Genomic DNA, 22441 nt, shown 5'->3' with positions numbered 1-22441 from the left:
GGGGAAACGAATTAATTCATCAAGCCCAAAACAGAGAGAAATTTGCTATATTCATCGCCAACCTCAACAAAGAAGGCACTAAGGAGGAGGAGGATTATTGCAGATAATTCTAGTCTTTATTACTTTCTGTTTGTAACTTTTCTCGTTTGTGATTTGTCCTTGGTTTCTTAATATTGCAGCTTTCTTACGTTTTCACGAATCTGGAGTTTATTATTATTATTATTATTATTATATTACAAATAAGGGCAGTGGAGCGAGCTCCTATTATGCCCAAAAATCAAAAATAAAAAAAAACATCCTTATAAAACTAATACCAATTATAAAGTAAAGTAAACATAAACAATTAAGTATATCATACAAAAGTTGAATGGTGAGACAATAAATAAATAATGCTGTCAAAGAAAAAAAATCCTATAAATAAAATAAACCACTATCAAGTTTATTTTTAAAGATGTTAATACTAGTTGCCGATATGGTGTCTTGATCCAAATTGTTCCCGATATTAAAGATTCTATTTGGCAAGAAGTTCACCCTGGACCTTGCAGTAGTTTGTTCTTTTTTCAATTTGTATCGATGGCCTCTTAATCTTTCGTCTTGATTCAAAGTGAATATGGTGCTTAGGTTCCCAAAGTTATGTTTTAAAATACGGAAGGACATAATTAGATCACCTCGAAGACGTCATCCGTCATCTGCTGAACTATTCAGATCTGCCGCAAACAAAGTCAGAATAGCCATGTTGATTGCCAACGTTCGGAACGGACAAGGCACATGAAGAAGAAGACGAAGACGTCGCTGCTTGAATGTCGTAAGATGAGCCATGGATAATCTATCTTCATAGTTAGGTCTTACACGACCGTATGCCAGTCTTGTAGCTTTACGCTGAACATTTTCAAGTAAGATCTTATCGCGAATGAGATCTGGATTTCCACACTGGTCCGGCAAACTCAAGAATAGGTCTAACGTATATTGAGTAAAGTTTACTAACAGAAGTTAGAGATATACGTGTAAAACATTTACGGATCAAAAACAGTTTCGAGTTTGCACGTTTACACACCGACACTATGTGATCAGACCAATTTAAGTCACTATTAATTATCACTCCGAGATCATTGTGGGAGGTTACCGAGTTTAAGGGATGTCCATTAATAAAGTACGGTAGTGATGGGTTATTTTTGCCGATATGTAAAACAACGCATTTTTCAATGTTAAGCGGAAGTAACCATTCTGAGGACCATTTGAATATTGCGTCAAGATCTTGTTGAAGAACATGTTGGTTAATAGTTGGATTCACATATAATTTCGTGTCATCAGCGTAAATGGAAACCTTACTGGATACGATGAGCGGAAGATCACTAGTGTAGACACAAAATAGTAGCGGTCCAAGTACTGATCCTTGTGGGACTCCACTCTTGACTGGCTTATCTAGTGAGTGGTCTTCCCCAACACGAACCCTGAAGTATCTATCGGATAGAAAATCTTCAATCCAAATGTTCAACTTTCCGCGGATACCATAGTGATCCAATTTAGCTAGTAATCGACGTTTTGGAACACGGTCAAAAGCTTTGGAGAAGTCTAAGTAGACTACATCGACAGGATTTCGATTGTTTAAAGATAATGACCAATCATTTACACAATGAAGTAAGTTTGTGATCGTTGAACGACCTTTGATAAAGCCATGCTGTTGGTGAGGGATGATATTTTCTTGAAGAAGAAACTCAGACATAGCTTCTGAAATAATCGATTCCATGACCTTGCCGACAATAGGAACCAGGCTGATTGGACGATAGTTATTGCAATCAAGTTTATTTCCTTCCTTGAATATAGGAGTAACCGAAGCCAATTTCCAGGACGAGGGGAGAGAACCTTGATTAAAAGAAGCATTCATTATAAGAGATATAGGGATGGCTACAGATTCTGCACATTGTTTGAGGAAAAAAGAGGTGAGTCCGTCTAATCCAGGTGATGAATTATTTCGTAGTTTCCTTAAATGATATTTAATTTCATCCAGTGTGAAAGATATATTGTCAAGAGTTTTAGACAAACGTGGGCACATTATTTGAGGAATGGTATCGTTAGGTTCATTTGTGAAAACCTGAGAAAAGAATAACGATAAACATTCCGAAGATTCGTTATTCGAAGAACATAAAGACCCGTCAGCTTTTTGAAGTAACGGTATGGAGACTTTAGAAGATAAAGATGTACGAATGTACCGATAAACTTTTTTACTATTACCACTAGCAATGATAGATTCTTCAAATTCTGTTCTTAACTTTAGCAAAGATTGTTTGACTCGGTTAGAAAAATTACGGTGGGCGAGAAAATCATCAAGGGATCCAGTAAGTTTATATCTTCGCCAAAGCTTTCGCTTATGTCGAATTAAATGGGTAGCTGAGAAGTTAATCCAAGGTTTTAGTCGGTTTCTGTATAGCTGCCGTTCGGTTGTATAATCAGAAATTGTTGTAATAGCAGTATGAAGAAAAGAGTCCCACATTGACGATGGATCAGAGTGATTAAGAAAAATAGATTGCCAGTTTAACTGCGATAAAACTGAATTTACATTAAAGAAATCAGTAGTGGCATACGTTACGAAATTATTTTTGCAAGGCGGTGTTAAACTAAATTGAATGTGAGCAGTAATAAGTGAGTGGTCAGAAAGACCCACAGGAGAGGACACTTGAAGTGTAGAAATTAGTTGATCATCATTTGTGAAAAAAAAAGTCTAAAATTGAAGGATTATTGTTCGCTCTAAACCTTGTAGGTTGACATTATTAAATATTTTGTGTTTTTTGAGGTAATAATATTTTGGCCTTTAGCAATTACATGTCTTTTTGTGTCAATAGTTTTATTTTCTTCTTCAGTACCTTAAAATTCGTGCCTCTTCCTAAATATATTTCCTAATATTCTCAAAAAACAGTATACGCGTCACCTTCTGAATACCTTGGTTGTGAGCGAATTGCTGGTAAGTACGTGACAAAGTAATGTCATTATCCTTAGAAGGAAAATATTTAAAACCAGTTGTCGTATCTTCATCACTGCTACTCTATTGTTTAAAAACAAAATGGTTTCAGTCAGACATTTACAAAAGTCAATCAAAATCTTACGGGCAAATAACTTAAAATATGAAACAAAAAGGGGCGTGCCCTTATTGTTCTTGTTATTTAAAAACTTTCACATATTATGTTGTGGTCGCTTGAGAAAAACTTAGGTGCTAAAAAACAATGTCAAACACTTACATATTTTCTTTCCTATCGCTTTTGTAGCTCATTGGCACTCGAGGGTTGGGTAATATCTCCAATAACATTATTTGTATGAGTTTCACTGTCTTGGTTGGATATTAGGTTTAAAACAACTTCTGAAAACAATAACCCTTTAGTTAGTATTCACCCAAACTTTTACAGCAAAAAATAACTTACATGATTGGAAGAACAGAAATTCTAGTCTTTTTCTTTTAACACTAGTTGTAAAATTCGTTTACTTCTACATTTAAGTTATTGCCCCCAGGATTTCTTTGTATCTATTTTCTCTTTTTCTTGCCACACCCGCATTCAACGCAGCTGTGTCTTCTTGCTTTTCTATCCATAGCAGGTGGGCTCTGAAAGAGCCGTGTCCCTTAAAAAACTGTGTGAAAAAATAGTTGGTAGTAGGTTAGTATAACAATATAGCCGTGTTCTACTCAGTCTCTCATGTCCGGTATAAATGTTCTTGTCCATTTAGCCCTATGTTTATTGTCCCACTCTTCTTGCCATTTCGCGTTGGTCACCCTTCTCTCGTCTGCTTTGTTGTTTTCACTCATGCCGTACGTGATTGCTCTTTCTCTCACTAGTAGGTGAATTGGTGGCACTCCGGCTATTACTTGTAAGGCAACTGTCGAAGTCTCCTTATATGAGTAGAACCTGTCACCGGATCTCCTATGTTTGGCATGTTCTTTGTTAGCGCTCTACATAGTGTTAGTATGATTTGTTACTATATTATTTATCTTAAAACCCTCTTTTATATGGAATAACTATATTAACTACTACACAAAAATAAAAATTTTAAGTGCAGTAAAAAATAACCTTAAAACGTGACATCCTTGCGTCAACACAACTATGTGACTTATAATGGTGTCATGTATCAAAAATGTAACATAGGTAAGACATTCATCTATGAAAAATATACACTTGGCTGCTTTATCGTCAAAAATATTCTTTAAAACAAGATAAATTTAGGATTCATTATTATTGGGAGGTTAGTTCTGTATCAGGAATATTTAAAAATTGTAAAAAGTAAGTTTTTATTGGTATTTGATTATTTAAAGTACGCCGTAGCCTGTTTAAATTCAACTATCAAAAACGCGCGTCTTTTAAAGTTACAATTACAACATCAACAGTTTAAAAAAATATTTATCTGACCTGACAGGACTACATTACTTGTAACGCCAAATAAATAAAATATGAATAAAATATTACTAACAAATATTTCAAAAGTTTTATTCAAATATTAGAAAATCTTAATCGTTAAAATGAATGTGAAAAGTATAGTCTAACTGTAGTCCAGACTAAAATGGAGATGGGCAGGACACATAGCCAGAATGACAGATGGGCGATGGACAAAGAGGTTATTGGAATGGAGGCCAAGGGAAGACAAGAGAAGCGTCAGTCGACCACCTACAAGATGGACTGACGATTTAAGAAGACTCAATAAAAACTGGATAAGAGCGGCGCAAGATAGACGGGGTTGGAAACATGAGGAAAAGGCCTATGTTTAGCAGTGGACTCTTGAGGCTGGATGATGATACCTTCGATTTTTAAATCAGAGGAAATTCTGTTTAAATTATTACTACCGACATCCTCGGAAGCCAATGGGGTTATACTTCCATTAATGGCACTCCCAATATTGTTTGAAACATTCTTCTTATTCTTTGTTTAAGTAATATACCACCAGTAATAACAATTAATCTGATGTGACAGATTACAAATTAATTTTTGTTTTTCTCATTTCCATAATAACGAAAGGTATACTAATGTACATCACAAATTCAACCATTTTACATTATTAGCTCTTATTTCAATCTTTTGTAGTAATAATACATGATTTCAAAGTTAACCAATAAAAAAATAGCGTAAAGTATTCGTGGATAACTGGTCTTTAAAACACTTACTCTATTTCGAGCACTCCGGCTGCGCCGTCGTGCTCGTAAAATCGCGCTTGTTTTAAAGACCTCAATATCCACTTATACTTTAATATACTATTACCAAAAACTGTGATTTGCCACCTTTATCCAGTTCATGTCTTCAATTAACTACTAGGCCTAGAAATAAGAATAAGAACGAATACAAAAAAAAATAATTAATAAGAGCTATCAAAATAGCCAAAGAAAGTTGGCTAAGCAGCAATTGTATAGAAATAGACACACTACAAGACAAACATAATTAATTTTTAAAGGTCATACACAAAAGAATATACACAAGATAAGAAAAATAACTAACAAGAATTAACACAGCTGCTGTTGGTTCCCTTTAACTCAATAGTCTTTCTGCCTGATATATACCGTAAAATCTCTAAAATTGCCTGTTCACTGGTGTTAAGGTCTGTTTTTTTTGCCCAACCTTTTATTTTTTCAAATACGTCTTTTTAGTTTAGAAGAGAAGCATTCTCTTTAATTGCTGTCTACAGGATGTTCAATTAAAAGCTACTTATAAATCACGGACGTTTTACGTAAACCCATAAAAAATAATTAGCACAAGTACTACGCATGAAAATCACTTCAGTCTTCGTCCGGTTAGAGATCAAATAAGTAAGATTTAATTGATTTTTTTTTTAACAAATTCTATCATGAATGTGGAGACTTGATTAGAGACAGGATATCGTTATATACATACGCAAATAATATTAGCGATTTTATAAAATTCTCTTAGTCAACGGTTTTTACAGATAAATTCTTACTTTCCTTCGATATCGTATAATATAAGTGCTATATTAATACTGTTTTATCTAACATCTCCCGAGATGTCTCGTAAGATATGGAACTTCAAAAAATGTATATAAGAGAAAAGTGACTGTTTAATTGGTTGGAAGAATTAAGTTTCTAAATAGTTTTCTTATTTTGTTAGAGTTTTTAACAACTATTGTAAAATTGTTGCTGTTGTCAATTAAAGTAATTCGAAAGAAATGCAGTGATATGTAAAATTCAAAATTTTTTAAAGTAAACTACTTATAGAGACTAATTATTAAGTATTAAAGAGCATAGTTCAACCCACAACTAATCACGAAATCTTTGTATCATTTTAAAATTTACATAAAAATGTGAGTGCATTTGTCTACAAAATAACTTATAGTATTAATCTATAGATAATAACTATCTTATCATCATAGAATTCAAATTTTTCAATAATACATCTAACCTATTCCACGATATTAAATTATAAGTATTTTATTCTCACAGATGACATATTCTTACGTCAACCGATATTTTTGTCATTTTTACAAACACAATATATATAATTTGTTATGTCGAATAATCAAAAAAAAGTTAAACTTACACCAAATTTATCAAATGTGAATTATGAAGCGTCCTGTTCAGGTTCCCGTCCTAACAAAGTTCCCGAAAGTTCGAAGAGGCAAGCCCAAAAACGAAATAACTCAGATACTACAAACGACAGCTGTACTGCAAAACGAAAATGTCATAGATTAATACCTCCTCCTGTAATTACTAGAAATTTGGCACAAAATAGACTAAACAAACTTAAATATTCGTTACAAATGGATTTATTGATGAGAGATAAAATTACTTTACCAGAAGAAAGTGAGATTCATGTAGGTAAAGATAAACCAAAAGTTCTAAATCAAAAGGATGACGAAAAGGCAAATAGTGGTGGCAAACGAAAATCAAACGACTCATGTGAGAAAGTATCAACGAAGAAGTTTATACTAGACCCAGGCTTCAAAACTGATTTAACCAATGTAGGAACTGAAGAAACTACAAAGAAACAAGAGGATAATAAAGGGTTTAAAGAGCCGTACGTATGCATCGTAGTAGACACCAATGTATTTATCTCAGATCTTTCAATAATTAGGAATATCATCGAATTAACAACAGCAGGATGGATTAAACCACTAGTTTACATCCCATGGATGGTTATAACTGAGCTCGATGAAATGAAAGACAGACCAGGTGAAAATTCATTAAAATATCAAGCTCTCAAGGCGATCAAATGCATTAATGAATTCATCAGCAAAAAGGATCCCAGAGTTAAAGGACAATCTGTTAGTGATATGAGTGATCAAAAATACGTGGGAATAAGCCAAGACGATAAAATTATTGGAACGTGTTTGCAAGCACTGGAAAAATACGAAGTGGTAATATTGCTGTCAAATGATATTAATCTAAGAAATAAAGCTATGATCAATGACATTCTAGCTGTGTCTTCCAAAGAAATCATTGTAAAAATTACATCAATTATTTCAAAAACTACAAAGTGTGCAAAAATTATGGAAACACTAAGTACTTTGTGTTCTGCAGTTATTTGTGAGTGTGCTAAAGATGCTTATGGTGACGTCTGGTTAAAAATGGATATGCTATCCGGACCTCCTTGGTCTCTTTTTGAATGTCTGAGACGGTTTCAGAAGTATTGGACTGCAGTTTTTCAAGAAAAGCTCATGAAACAGTTTAAGTGCACAGTGGACAAATTGTTTCAGTTGCTCAATTCTGGCGAAGATCTTTCTAATGATTCAGATCCTTATAAAAAGTTTGTAAAACTTTGTCTTGATCTTTGCATTTTTCTGCAAGACTTGGAAAATTTCAGACTGTCGTCCAGTAGTGCTATAAATGAAATAACGAAATGGAATTCAAAAATAATAAATAATTAGTGTAACTGGGAAGTTCTTTTATTTTAAGAAACAATTTTTTTATAGTTCAGAATATTGAATACAGTTTATATAGAAAAGATTTTTTATAATTTTGAAAATTTGTACTCGACCTATTTTTTACTACTGTTCATAGAATTTTCTGTTCACCTTTATTTTTTGAACTTCTTTTGACCATCAGCAGCACTCTTTATACTAAAACTTCTTTCCTAAATGTTTTCAAATCATTTTAAGAGCAGTATCTTTAATAATACTGGCCATCTTCCTCCAAATTTTATTTCTTTGTATCCAAAGGACATCCTTTTATGTTCTATTACATTGTTTCTACTATTTTTGCCCTGAATAAACCTTCATTCTCTTTTTTCAACATTCATTATGCGATATTTTGTATTTACACTTTATGCGAAGTTTATTAGAAATAAACAGAATTATATTAATTTAAATCTTTCGTAAGTTCATCGAGAATATTTTGGAACTTACGATAGAAAACCATTAGCTATTGTATCTTCCTTTTCCGTAATAACCTCTGCGTTGTTATTTTCATAAACCATCAGTTTGCAGCAAATGAGACTAGGCATGCATAATTCGAAAACATTATTAGCATATCGTCATTAGCTAAGCTCGAAGAAGGCGGTGAACATCAAAGGCCGAAATCGCTACAGGAATTGAGCAACGAAAAATCATTTCGTTGCTTTCGGCTAAACTATGATTACATATATCACAATTCTTGATTGAAATCTTATACTTGAGATCGCTGTCATACAGTGATGGATCTGTGGCGGCGTTCGGTGCTGAAAATTGAATATTGCTGAAGCAGAAGAAACAACATAAAACAAACTAAATTCAAACGCTCTAAATACATAAATTATTATAAAAATCCAAGATTGTTGGTTTAATTAAAAATTTTTATTTAACATGCTACTACTATGCGCTGCCTTTATTTGAATAAAAGACTTTACCTATTACTGTATAATATTTCCTGTGTTTTCGTAATCAGAACTTGGAATTTTAGCTATAGGAATCAGATTATTGCCGGTATGATACTGGTACAATTTGATTGAGAACACTAAAGTGTTATATGTGGTCTCTATTACTATATGGCTGTGAGACCTGGACATAAAAACAGTATGAAGTCAACAAATTAAATTCATTTGAAATTTGGATGTATCGCCGAATGCTAAGAATGGTCAATACTATCAAAATTAGAAAAACGTCATATCTAGGACACATAATGTGCCATAGGGAATTTGAGCAGCTCCAAGTAATATTAGAAGGCAAGATTCAAGGTAAAAGGAGCATAGGACGAAAGAAAAAATCTCGGCTACGAAACATCAGAGATTGGATTCACACAAAAGGAAATGAATTAATTTATCAAGCCCAGAATAGAGAGAAATTTGCCATATTGATCGCCAACCTCAACAGAGAAGGCACTTAGGAGGAGGACTGATACAAACTTAATACATTTTTCTAAATCAAAGTTAACACCTGTGATTGTTAATTTTCCCAAATTATTCATATATTTATATATAATTTTACCGTATACGTTTACAAATTATGTAGTTGCAGTTATTCATCTTACCCTAACCTCTTTTACCCATTTTTCCTTATCATATGGTTCGAATTTGCCTACTAACACTCCTTTTTCGCCTATAGTAAAAACATTTGGTTTTACATAGTTATCATTTCTGTTGAGCATAACTTTCTGTGTTTTAAAAAGTCAATTCTGGTTCTATTCCGCTAAAAAATTTAACATGTTAATTTCCAAAAAAAAAAGACAAAATGCATGGTTACAACAGCAAATTTACTGAGATGTAAATTGGAGCTGGAAGGTTAGATAATAGAACAAGTGATGGAGTTTAAATATTATCGATCTACGAAAAGCTTGAAACAGAAGTGGAAGATCAGGTAAAGAGAGCAAGCGGAGCCACAGGTTGCCTGAATAAAACAATATGGAAGGCAGAAAGGCAGAATTTACAAAATAGTCATCAGATCAATAATCACAAACGCGGTAGAAACACGACCTCACACATAAAACACTGTGAAACAGTGCTAGAAATACAGATATACGACGTAGATGCAAGGTGGAAAACATTAATGATTGGGTAAAAAATAGAAGAGTAGAATGGAACGATCGTATAAGCCGAATGACATCAAATAAACTAGTATAGACGCCAAGAGACGGTTCCTCAATAGGAAGACGATCAGTAGGAAGACCACGTAAGCGATGGAACGACAATTTACTGGATTCACATTAAAAAACAGAGATAGTCATGTCTACATAAAAAGAAGAAGAAGAATTCTGGTTCTTAGTTAAACTTTGAAAACAATTTCCTTTGGACTTAACCCAGTACTAAGACTTGGTTTATTTCTATAATCAAATAGAAAATTTACCACTTGCTGCTCAGATATACTGAGCCCAGATTTTTGAAGGAAAATTCTCCAATCCAGTTTTGACTGTTCGAACATATCGCTCTACACACCCATTTGACTGAAGGTAGTATGGTGGACTTTTTAGAATGGTTATTTCACTGTTTTGACAAAATCTTGTAAATTTAATAGCATTAAAAGGTGGACCATTGTCACACAATAGCATAAATGGCAAACCCATCAAAGCGAAAGTTACTTTCAACTTGTCTGAGGGTGTAATATTGAAGTACCCTTTTTTATAATATTTATATTAACCCACTTTGAATTAGAGTCAATAATAAAAAATGTGCAATGGTATTTAAAAAAAATCAACCAGTATTCATTCAAATACATTTTTAGTTTCAGGCCAAGCTATTAAAGCTTTTTCAGAATTATTTTGCGTTAACTGGCATACCTAATACCTATTGATCATTGCCTTAATATCCTGTTGTAACTTAGGCTACCAAACTACTGCTCTGGTCAACATTTTAGACCAAACGATACCTATATGCCCCTCATGATATAATTTCAAAATACTTTCACGTAATTCAATGGGGATTACCACTCTTATACTTATCATCAAACATTGGTTTCAATAGAAAGCTCGTTTCTTTTTAAGAAATATGGTATAAGATCAACAATTCTGCATTTATTTTGCCAACCTGTTTTTACAAAGTTTATCACCCTTAACAAAATACCATCTTGGAAGGAACAGGTTGGTATTGCAACGATCAGTCTATCTTGTATTATATGTCTATGGCGTCAACTAAGGCCTCATTTTCATTAGATCATGTTTATATACAGTCATTGATTTCTATACCCTTTAAATCATATTTTAAAAATAAGTTGTATACAAACGCTGAAATGGCATATTGATTTGAAATTTTATAAATATGGTTAATGAATTATAAATTTGATATTTGTGTCGCTCGGCAAATTTTCCAATTCCCAAGTAAAGTCCAACAACATGGTATCCTACATGATGTCAAATCCCTTTCTAATTTATTCATGTAATGCCGCTGAAAGATATTTCAGCAATAGGATCTAACCTGTCCCGATGTTAGATCTTAATCAAATTTTGTTTATCGTGATTTAATTATGTAAATAAGTTTATTACACGACAAAAACAGTCATGCCGGTCTTCAATCATTTTTTCTACATAGGAAGAGAAAACCGAAAATTAAATTATAGCTTTCTGATGGCCGCACAGTACGAACATCGAGTCATGTAATGAATTTTTTACCACTTGAATGGGTTTCGGAATAACTGTATCATGAACCCTGCTATTAGTGGTAAACAATTTTTTCATGCATGTTTATGTCTGTGGCTTTTTGTAAAGTGATATATACTACAAATTTTATATACTGCAGGATGTAAGGACTGAATAAAATATTAGCACATTGCAAAAACACAAATTATATTTTAGTATTGTGGTTTTTTATTTTTATTTATTAGCAAAAGTCAGCAAATAGCTATCCAGCAAAGTCCATCTCCAACAATTAAAATACTTTGGACTAGTTATGAGAGCAGACACAAAAAACATAAAAAGACTTATCTTACAAGGAAAGGTAAAAGGCCAAAGATCACGAGGAAGATCTCCAACAAGATGGATCGGCCAAATTACTGGAATATGCAAAAGACATGTGCATGGGTTAAAAGAAAGGTCCAGAGCTCTTTGAAGAAGGACGATACACGACATTACCATGATCACTGTCCTCCCTATGGGGGATCAGGATTGAAGAGGACGAGAGAGAGAGAGAGAAAGAGAGAGTTTTGTTAATTTTTTTCAGCATGGATGGATTTTAGATTGCCAATTAAATTTACGAGCACACAGTTGAGTTGACGAACTAATTAAAAATACATTGTTATCACCGATTAGTATTTTTGTTTGTAACTTTTTTCTCTAGCAATGTTAATTTTAGAATATCCATATTTATACAACCACAATATATACAAACACAAATTGTAGTTTTTCTTTCGTTGCATTCCTTACATTTTATCTATAATTGTATCAAGAAGATTGGTATATGAGTTATTATGCTTCTAACATTTTTTTTTGTTTTCAGAATCTTCTAGTCAACAATGTCTTGGCTTCTACAACTTAGTTTATTCTTATCGCTTTACGGCTGTTTTTGCCAAACAGTCGACTCAGAAACGGAAATAATAAATACTCCGGAAAAAGCAGCACCACCTCCACCGTCACCGCTCGACGACTGTGATCCGGAGATGATCGGATTTGAGCTCATCACCGGAAACGTATTCTCGGCGCCCGGAAATGTGTTAGACTCGATTCCTGGAACGCTGATGCTTACGGATTGTTTAGAAACATGTCAAGGAAATGAAAGCTGTCAGAGTGTCAATTACGAGACTGGGTTGTGTGTGCTCTTTAGCTCTAATGCGGATTCTTTACCTGGTAAGTGTATTATCGTTTAGAGTTTATTATCATTATTATTTATTAGCAAATAAATAAAATACACTAGCAGTAATATACTATATATGTGATTAATAGAGGATGTGCAAATGTGAGCTCCATAGAATTTACTTTGACCTTTTATTTAGTGACATACTCCTTCCTTGAAAAAAATTGGAGAAGAGGTTAATCTTTCGATATGATTTTTTCATGATACACGTTCGTCGAATATCATCATCGTCATTATCTTTGGCTCCATAATTCTCTATGTATCCTGGCCCTGCTTTAAGATTAGTTGCGATTCTGTTCGTTTTCTGGCAACGTGTTGTTACTTTCTGAGATCTAGTATACCTAAGTCGATCTCAACTCCATCTAACCACCTAATTCACGGCCAGCCTCTGCTTCTTCTTTCTATAGGTATTTCTTTCGTTGGATTTTTTGCAATCATGTTGTCAGGCATTCGTATTATGTATCCGGTGTGTCTAAGTCACTGTGTTTTAATAAACGTTATGAAATCTGGTTCATTAAAAAGTTGGTATAATTCAAAATTAAATCATTTGCAGGGTATCTTACGCTCGAATATTCCCAGAAGTCTTTCATCCTTCTGCGTTAGAGTCCATGTTTCCGCCCCACATGTAAGGACTGGCCTGAACAGAGTTTTGTATATAATAATTTTAGTTTTTCTTTAAATATTCTTGAGCGGAATTGTTTTTGGAGTCCATATTATTCGCTATTTGTAATACGTCTATTACAAATAGCGTCTATTTGTTTAGGTTTATTCGTCTTTTAATTTCTTCGTTTGTTTTATTGGTAGTAGTCTCTAGCGAGTCAAGGTAATGTGAGGCTGACAACACGTTTAAAGATATGAATCCAAGTGCTGTGTCCCGTTTCTCATTTGCTATAGAATTCTTAGTAACCAACATGTACTTTGTTTTTTCTTCGTTGATGACTAGACCGACCTGTTTTGTCGCCGTTTATAATTCAAGGAAATATTGCTCAATATCTCGCTTGCTTTGCTCTATTATGTCAATTTTATCAGCATATGCTAATATTTGTATCGATCTATTGTTAATAATAGCACCATATCTAATTCGTGTGTCTCGGACCCTTTTCCAAGGCAATGTTAAATAGGAGGGTATCCCCTTGTCTGAGTCAATCCTAAAGGATCGAGAATTTTGTCCCTGTGTCCTAACGCTGGCTTTTAAGTTATACGTTGTCATTCTCGTTAATCGGATAAGTATTTCTGGTATACCAATCTCACGCATTGGTTGGTATAGTACTGCCCTCTTGACACTCTCGTATGCGGCCTTGAAGTCCACTAATAGGTGATGGGTTTCAATGGTAATTCTAATGTTTTCTTCAGGATCTGATTTGTTTTCTGGAGTAAATCCGACCTGGTATTTTCCAACTATTATAACTGTGTAAACTTGTAGTCTTTCGTAAAGAATGTTTCCAGGCAAATGAAGGACTTCACCTTCTTCTTCTTTGTTGTGGTATTTAATTTAAAGCTTTCTTTGGCCATCTATCTTTATTCGTCCGCTTCACGTGACCATACCACACTAGTTGTCTCGTTTCAATTCTGTCTACATTGGAATATACAGTATTTGTCCTTCTTCTAATATCTTTATTCCTGATATGATCTTTTTTGGATACATTACATGCTCTCCTTAGAACATCCATTTCTACTACTTCTATTCTTTTTCTATCTTTTTTCGTGATCTGCCAAACTTCTGCCCCATAAGTTATCAAGGTTCGATATATTGTCAATTTCGTTTCTTCTCTAATATCTTTAAATTATAGTAGAGAGTTTAGAATGTTTACTGCTTTTTTTCCCTGCTGCATGCAGTTGTCGAAGTCTCGTTTGGTATTGCCTTCTTTATATATTATAGATCCGAGATATTTATATTCATTGCATAATTTTAAGGCGAATTTTTTTGTATTCTTTTTTTAGTTTTCTAAACATTTAGTCCATGTCTTCCTTATCATTCGCTACGACTACCTAATCATCTGCGAAAAATAAAGTTGTTAGACATTTACCACCGCCTATGTCTATTCCCATTCCGGATACTTGTTACCTCTACTTCTCTAACGATGATTGAATATATATTTTAAATAAGGTCGGAGATAGACAACATCCTCTTTTAACTCCTTTATTATTGGAATTTTTTCAGATATAAAGTTTTTCTTCTTTAACAACACTTCTTGCATTTTTGTATACATTTGCGATAGCATTTATATACTCTCTACTGAGACCTACTTTCATCAATGTTTGAAACAGTTTTTTCAAAGGTACCGTTACGTATGCCTTCTCTAAATCTACAAACAATAGGTAGGTAGATAGATTCCTTGCCTTCCGTTTTTCGATTACCTGCTGCAGAACGAATATACCATCAGTGTACGATATTCCTGCACGAAATCCATTTTGTTCTTCTATGTCTTCATATTCTGATTTTATTATTAGACCGTACAACCTCTTCACTGAGCTGATAACAGTTATTTCCCTATCATTAGAGCATTTGCGTTTATCCCCTTTCTTGAATATTGAGCTGATGTATCCAACATTTCAATCATCAGGGATATTTTGTCCTTTTAAGCATTTGTTAAATAGTTGGACCAACATTTCATATAATATTTTTGGTCCATACTTTACCAACTCAATTGGGATGTCTCCAGGTCCTGCTGCTTTACCGTTTTTCGATCTTTTGAGGGCATCGTTAACTTTCATTAGATTCTAATTATTTAGTCCAATTATCCAGTCGCTTCTTTTACGATTTTATTAATGACAAATCTTTAATGCACGATATAGAAAATTATACGAATTATTTAAAACCGAATTATTTATTATTATAACCTTTAGTCAATCTACATTATATAGAATATTATTTGGATTAAGTAGTGGTCTTAAAACTCTTGTTCAAATGTCATTATAAACGTTAAAGTTCTTTCAGGGATCTCTGTATACCTGGGAGCGATCCTTAACACTGAAAATAATACTACCACAGATATAAACCGCAGAAATTGCACGATTAACAGATGCTATTTTGGGCTCAATCTCCTCCTTAAATCCACAATTATATCGAGAAATACAAAAATAAAACTTTACAAAACAATAATACACCCAGTCCCAAAACAAAATAAAACAGCTAGAAAAAAGCTCCTTGATAGACCCATTGGTCAGGGAAGAAGTGGAAGACCCAGAACAAGGTTCCTTGATTACATCGAGGAAGACATGAGAAATATGGGAATACGTGTTTGGCGGAGACAGGCGATGGATAGGGACGACTGGAGAAAAATTCTTGAGGAGGCTAGGATCCACGCAGGGTTTTAAAGCCAGAAGGTTGATAATGTTCTTTCAGGGATATGTATTGCACTTTTTATGCTATTATTTAAATTGTCTCTATTTTAAATTATGCTCAGTTCACTAAGAAAGTTTGTGTTTAATATTTTTTTAACTGTATCAGTATCTTTTGATCTTCCTTAGATTAGTCCCAGTCCAATTTTTCAAAGAATGTTAGTTTTCTTAAAAATTTGTGACTGGGAAGATGTTATGGGATTGTCAATCTTGGCAAAATGGTTTTGTGTGCCGTGGTTTGTTCTTAACTCGTAGTGTCTAATTACTACACAATTATTTGACCATCTTCATTCAGTACGGTTTTTGAAGATAAAAAAATCTTTTAATTTATTTTCATCATTCTGTTTCTTGCCAAGAACAAAGGAGTGGGGAGTATAGCAAAAGGACCCTTAAATATAAATAGGGTAACAACGAGTTCACTTATAAAAATCTTAACTTAAAACGAAGTGATATAAAAAGATAATAACTCAATAATTAAGGCGATAAAGCGGTTAAATAAAATAATACGCCCTTCTTTTGCATAAAATATACCACAACTTACAAAAGCATCAATATTTAGTGTGTGTTCGTGTCGAGCTTGTCCTTAGAATTCTACCGAAAAGTTGTGTGTGTTTTCATTCGTAACATTTTCGTCGTGTCCGATAAATCGCGTTCAGGTTGGCTGGATCCCAAACGAGGCTTTAAACTGAACTTACACTTGCGTGGAAATAAATATTTGTCCGTTTTATTAAGTAGTATGACCTTTTTCCTACCATTGAACTGTCGGCTTGAAGTGTATACTTATGATATTGATACCGAGCCGTCAAATAAAAATTATAATTAGAACAAGACGAAATGTAATTCTCCTAGCTCCATGGAACTCCTTATCTGTATACTGTCTATTTACATTTAATATATTAACTCGGTTGTTTATTACCAGATTTTCATTATTTAATTTTTCTCATAGTGTCATATCCTGATTGGGCGTAAAGAGTATTCTGATTCAGATAAGTTTTGTATACAGCAGAAAAAAACAATTCTAATGGCTTTTTGACATTCCACTATCTCATATTTTTTATCCCCGAGGTTCATTTACTATTCTGCTTTTATATTCCTCTCAATTTCCTAGACTTACAACATAAGGAATGTGGTAGTTGAATTTCCTATCGCACGACATTTTTTTATATTCCACTCTAAATCATACACAGTTAAACGATCATTTTATAATCTAACTAATATTTTCTTGATGTCGTCTTGATACATCTAAACCCCTTAAAATCATTTGCTGTGTATACTCTGGGTTTAACTATTTTACCCATTTTCATTAGAGACCGATAATATATATAAAATGGTAAAACTTGAGTGAAAAAAAGAATAAGACTCTTTTCTTAGAAAGAATGAGATTTGTTGAAGACAATTTGGAAATAACAAGAAATTACACCCACATTGATAATATCGGTGGTTTTGCCACATAGAAAAAAAACTTGGATGAAGTGGGTACTGTAGACAAAATACAAATACTTTGACAGCTATAAAAAAAAAGGAATAGAAAACAAAATAGTTTTCAGAAAAGGATTAGGATTTAGCACAAAATTACTTATTCTATTGCAAGAAATGTTAATTGTTTTCACTAAAAAATTGTTAAGAATTGTTTTCTTTGGAGGCATCTGCAATATGATAAATTACATAAAATAACTTAACCAGAATATAACGGAAAGAAAAAACGTTGAAAGAAATTGGTAGACGGAATAAACGAAATGAAGAGAAGATTGGAAGAAACTTGTCATTGGAGTTGTAGCCGATATAATCAAGCAAGGGGATAGACGAGGATTAAAATATTATACTATCTACATGTATTAACCAATTAAGGACATCTTACTTTGGACATAGACTTCGTCTCGGTTTAGCATATTTTCTATATCATCTGATCATTTAAATGGTTTTGTGGTTTATTCTATCTTTGAGCTTTCTGTCTCTTATTATCTTGTCGTTTAATATTCTGTAAATGTTTCTTCATATACATACGTATTTATGGAAACTTGTGTAACATCACAGTTGAATAAAATTATGCACGTGTTATTACTGTGCTCAACTATGCTCGCTTCTGTACAGCTACCGTTTACAAATCCATAAAATACATCCAAATTACGTTCCAAATTCTTTTAAAATAATGAAATATGGCCCCTACTTTAGAAGTCAATCTAGACTTAGTTAATGGATCCACTCGTTTGTGGAAAGGCGCCTTTCCTAACAAAAAGAAAAGTATTGGCATATGTTTCACATGTGTATGACCTCTTACGATTACTGTCACCCATTACGTTATACTGTAGACGTTTCTTATAATGTCTCTGATCATTATCCTTAGATTAGGACAGTGAAATACTGGATGATCTAATAATCTCTGATTGAAAATCAATGTTGTATACATTCCAATAAATATCGACAATAACATTTCCCAGATGCCTGACAATTCCACTGCCTATATCCGATATTGTTTCACTTAAGCTTTTAAGCCCATTCTCACAGATATAATATACAAGTAGCATTACTTGTATATGTGAGTCTTGTACAATTACAACACCGTCACGTCCCGCCTCATAGAATTAAAAACTTGAATAACACCAATAAAAAATAAATTAACCATTTCTTGGTGAGAATAATCGTTTGGTATCTTATTAGGTGTTTCTCTTACTGAAAGAGTACTTGAGGTCCCTTAGAAAAATGTCACAATATCAAGTTTACATATTTTCATGGATTTCAATAAGTAAATTTACATGGAATCCATTTGTACTTCATTCTGTCAATCAAATCAAAGAGTTAAGTAAATCATTTATTTTATTATATATTTGCCCTATTTCTTTTAAACAGAAACATCCCCTGTTACTATCATCTAATCACACAGTTATTAAATGAATGATATATGGTACCCGCAATCAGCATTTTGAGTTAAACTAACCATTTAAAAGAACTTCTCTGAAGGAACCACTAATTTCTGCTCTGAAATATCTATTTGCTTTAAGTTTGAACTGCCTCGAAACTCTTTTTAATTTGAATTTCATGAGGTAGGAATTAAAAGTACCATCTTTATTTATTTTTATATCTTTATTATCTTTAAGTTTGAACTGCCTCGAAACTCTTTTTAATTTGGATTTCATAAGGTAGGAATTAAAAGTACCATCTTTTTAGTCTTGTAGGAAAGATTCTTTTGACCGTAAAGTTTTTTATATAATAATTTGTCAAATCGAAGCCATTTTGGCAACATGTCGACTCAAAATGGCTTCGATTGACTTTTAAATGGCTCTTAAATGATTATAATAATCTCTCTGTGCTAAGGCTTTAAAACTTCCTTATAGATACAAATCTCACAAGGTCACCAGAACTAGATCTTTCATAAATACTCAAAAAATTTCCAAAACCCATCAAACTTTCTGGAAAAGGCTGTCAATAGGTTATTTAAATATGACCCAAAGTAGAAGTAAGTGGAACATCGCTACTGACTCCTTGAATATTGATGATGTGGTACTAATAAAAGGTAACCTCCGCGCTTTTCTTGCTTCTGGCAAAGGTCATCTAATTGCTCCCAGGCAAAGATTATCTTGTTTAAATTATTAGGATATTATAATTCGATCCACGCCTATTATATAGAAAAGAAGACACATTGTTGGAGATGCCACTTAAAGATTGGGCATAAATTTTGGGACGAACATTAAATGTAAATAACAAATACATTTTTTAAGAAAAAATTATTTATTTTTAAAAACTAAGCTTTTAAAAGCTTTTTTCGAAAATTGAAGGAATGAAAAGTAGATTTGTTGTTAAAAAACAGTTGTAACGGACTACTAATGTTACTTAAAACAACTAGCATACGTCTCTGCATCGTGGTAATTAAATTTTGATTATGAAGTTGGTCCAATTCATCTCATATTGTCTGAACAGTTGCACTAAGCTCAGGCAAGTTGTATGGGCGAGGTAGTCGAACTTGAATTCATCTTCACAGTGTGTCCGGTAGATGTTCGATTGGATTGAGGTCGGGTCTGGAAGCTGGCCAATTTATACGAACAATCCTGACGCTTTCTAAGTATTAATATCACTTCGAGTGTCGAGTAACAATGAGTAGGCAGATTGAAACCTTAGTGATGTTTGAAGGTTCTTGTATTTCTGAGGAACAAGATATTGGTACGTCACAAGTGAAGGAAGTAGGTAGATTGAGACCCTGAACTCTAACTGAACCATATTCCTCTTGATATTAGCTCCAAAATGTTGAGTTTTAAATTCTTAACGAGGTTCTTCCCGATAACTTAGTAATTAAATCTAGTGCTAAGATTAATACTATTACCAGTATTAATATTAAACTCAACAGTCTTCCGATTTGAACCGCGTCGATTATCATTGCTGATTATCTTTCGGAACAATATCGTATAGGCTAGTCAATTCTCGTGCATATCCCTCAACGTGAACAAATCTTAGAAAAATTTTCAATGGTCACGATATATGACAAAATTGATGAGGTATTTTTAAAATCTGTTCAATTATAAAATCACTATTCTTTGATATAAAATTCAAATACAGATTATTCTATATTATAGTATTGGTTATCATTTTATAAATCTTTTAAATCAACAACTTAATTGAAACTGCACAAAAATCAAAAGAAAAACAGCAAATCCCATCGATTGAGATTCACCGGATCTCTCATGTTTGAGAGTGATGCTTGAACGACTACACTACTGGCTGTTTTTATAGATATCGAATACAGAAATTATGAAGTAGTGAATAAAACCACTAGGTACTTTTTTGCTTTAATCCAGTTACGTCGATCGTTAACTGCGGTTGGTTGATCAAGCTCATGAATAAATTAGACGAACATTTAAAATACAATAAAGTCGTTATGCATTTAAAACAATTACAGGGAATGTAACTTATAAATAACTAACAAATATATTATGATGTTTTGTAATTAAAAATAAATGAACAGTGTACGTTACTAAAATGCATGAAGTATGTAAATATTTCTAATTTATTTTTATAAGTAAGAGCCAATCAACCAAGTTATTAAGACATTCTTCAAAAATTTAATCCCTAAAGGAAAATATGAGCTCTCAAAGTTTATAAAAAAAAAACGGAACGAAATCTTGCAGCCGAAACGAAAAAAATTTCCAGGGAGTGTTTTTCTTTTTATTACACCGTCTCCTTTCGAAGGTTGGCGTTTCAACTAGCAACTCTAGCTTACAAAATTGCTGCTTAAAACAATTCTGTAGATGAGCGGATAAACCATCTCCTCAGGTCTTTTAGGCATGAGTTCTTTGTGATTCAAAGTAATTCATATCTTTTTTGCATTACATAATTTTAAGTATTGTACATCTTAATACTGGGCCTGCGTAGCGCAAGCGGTAGGATGCTTGACTCGCAAGCCGGTGGTCCGGAGTTCGAATCCCACCGCCGGCAAGAACATCTAGACATTTTAAAAATGTCTATAGGCCCCAGGTCGACTCAGCCTGAATAAAAATGATTACCTTGGGTAAAACCAGGGGTAATAATAGACGGTTGAAGCCGCGACAGCGAAAGCCGCGAAAGCCGCGACAGCGGTATAAAACGGGAGACTATTATATTATACATCTTAATAATTTTTTTCTGTCAGCTTCTCTTTACGTCCTGTAAAAGGTATCTGAACTAATTGTAGTTATTATTTTATTTATTACTTACATTTTTGCATGTCCATTATTGTTTCATTTCTTCTACAAATTTTTTTCTTGGTCTTTCCTTGTTCCTTAATTTTATTCCTATTTCCTTATAAATTCTTTCGACCAATCCATACTTTTTTCTGTCGGTAATTTATATTGACAACTTCACCTATATTTATGTTTTTATCACAATCATTTTACATTCTTTATTGCTTTCTTCTAAGTTTCAAATTTGTTTATAATTCTTCATTGGTTTCTACTTTCCAGTGGTTCTAATTTTCCTCTTTCTTTATGATTTCCAGTTATTGAAACTCATGAAGATCCTAATGAATAAAATACTAAACGCAAGAAACATTTGCAGTATCACGAATACAACAATAATCATATTATTGTTAAAAAGTGGAAATAAAAAAGCAGTAAAAAAATTGCTTCTTCAGGTATGTTTTTCGCTTAATCAACTACTTAAAAGAGCTGCTTTAAACTAAATCCCTACAGAACTAGACAAAAGGATGCTAAATCTTAGACCACATACTATGTATTCAAGCATTTTCAGTTTTGTTTTTGTTTTTTCTTTCATCATTTGTACTTATTTTATATATACTCTGAATGGATATTGGCTGACTATACATTTTTTTTTTCAATTGTCTTGGTCTTCCATTTATTTTGTAGTCAAATAATATATTGATTCTTATAGATCTGTTTGTAGATATTTATAAATGAGGTTTTTTATATAGAATAAATTTTAATTTAATTTAATTCAACTTGTTG

At 33.0% G+C, this 22441-nt stretch overlaps 2 protein-coding genes across 5 annotated transcripts in view; both read left to right on the top strand.

Moving 5' to 3' along the window:
* The window catches only part of LOC140439031 (uncharacterized), a 359260-nt gene that overhangs the window by 228014 nt on the left and 108805 nt on the right, over window positions 1-22441 (top strand). For all 4 annotated transcript variants that reach the window (XM_072528668.1, XM_072528667.1, XM_072528665.1 and 1 more), the window contains one exon: window positions 12318-12664. In XM_072528668.1, the coding sequence (XP_072384769.1) occupies window positions 12334-12664 (331 nt within the window). In that variant the 5' untranslated portion in view covers window positions 12318-12333. The remainder of the gene's footprint in view (window positions 1-12317; window positions 12665-22441) is intronic.
* LOC140439032 (transcriptional protein SWT1-like) lies at window positions 6416-8264 on the top strand. Its single transcript, XM_072528669.1, has one exon. The coding sequence runs from the start codon at window positions 6490-6492 to the stop codon at window positions 7846-7848; it is 1359 nt and encodes a 452-aa protein (XP_072384770.1). The 5' UTR covers window positions 6416-6489; the 3' UTR covers window positions 7849-8264.

This window comes from Diabrotica undecimpunctata, chromosome 4 (genome assembly GCF_040954645.1).
Source record: "Diabrotica undecimpunctata isolate CICGRU chromosome 4, icDiaUnde3, whole genome shotgun sequence".
NCBI classification, from domain to species: Eukaryota; Metazoa; Arthropoda; class Insecta; order Coleoptera; family Chrysomelidae; genus Diabrotica; species Diabrotica undecimpunctata.
Note: the sequence above shows the minus strand (reverse complement) of the source record. Positions and strands in the feature narration are given on the sequence as shown.

Excerpts from the sequence above, each read along its gene's own strand:
- LOC140439032 (XM_072528669.1), top strand. The coding sequence starts at position 6,490 with ATGTCGAATAATCAAAAAAAAGTTAAACTTACACCAAATTTATCAAAT.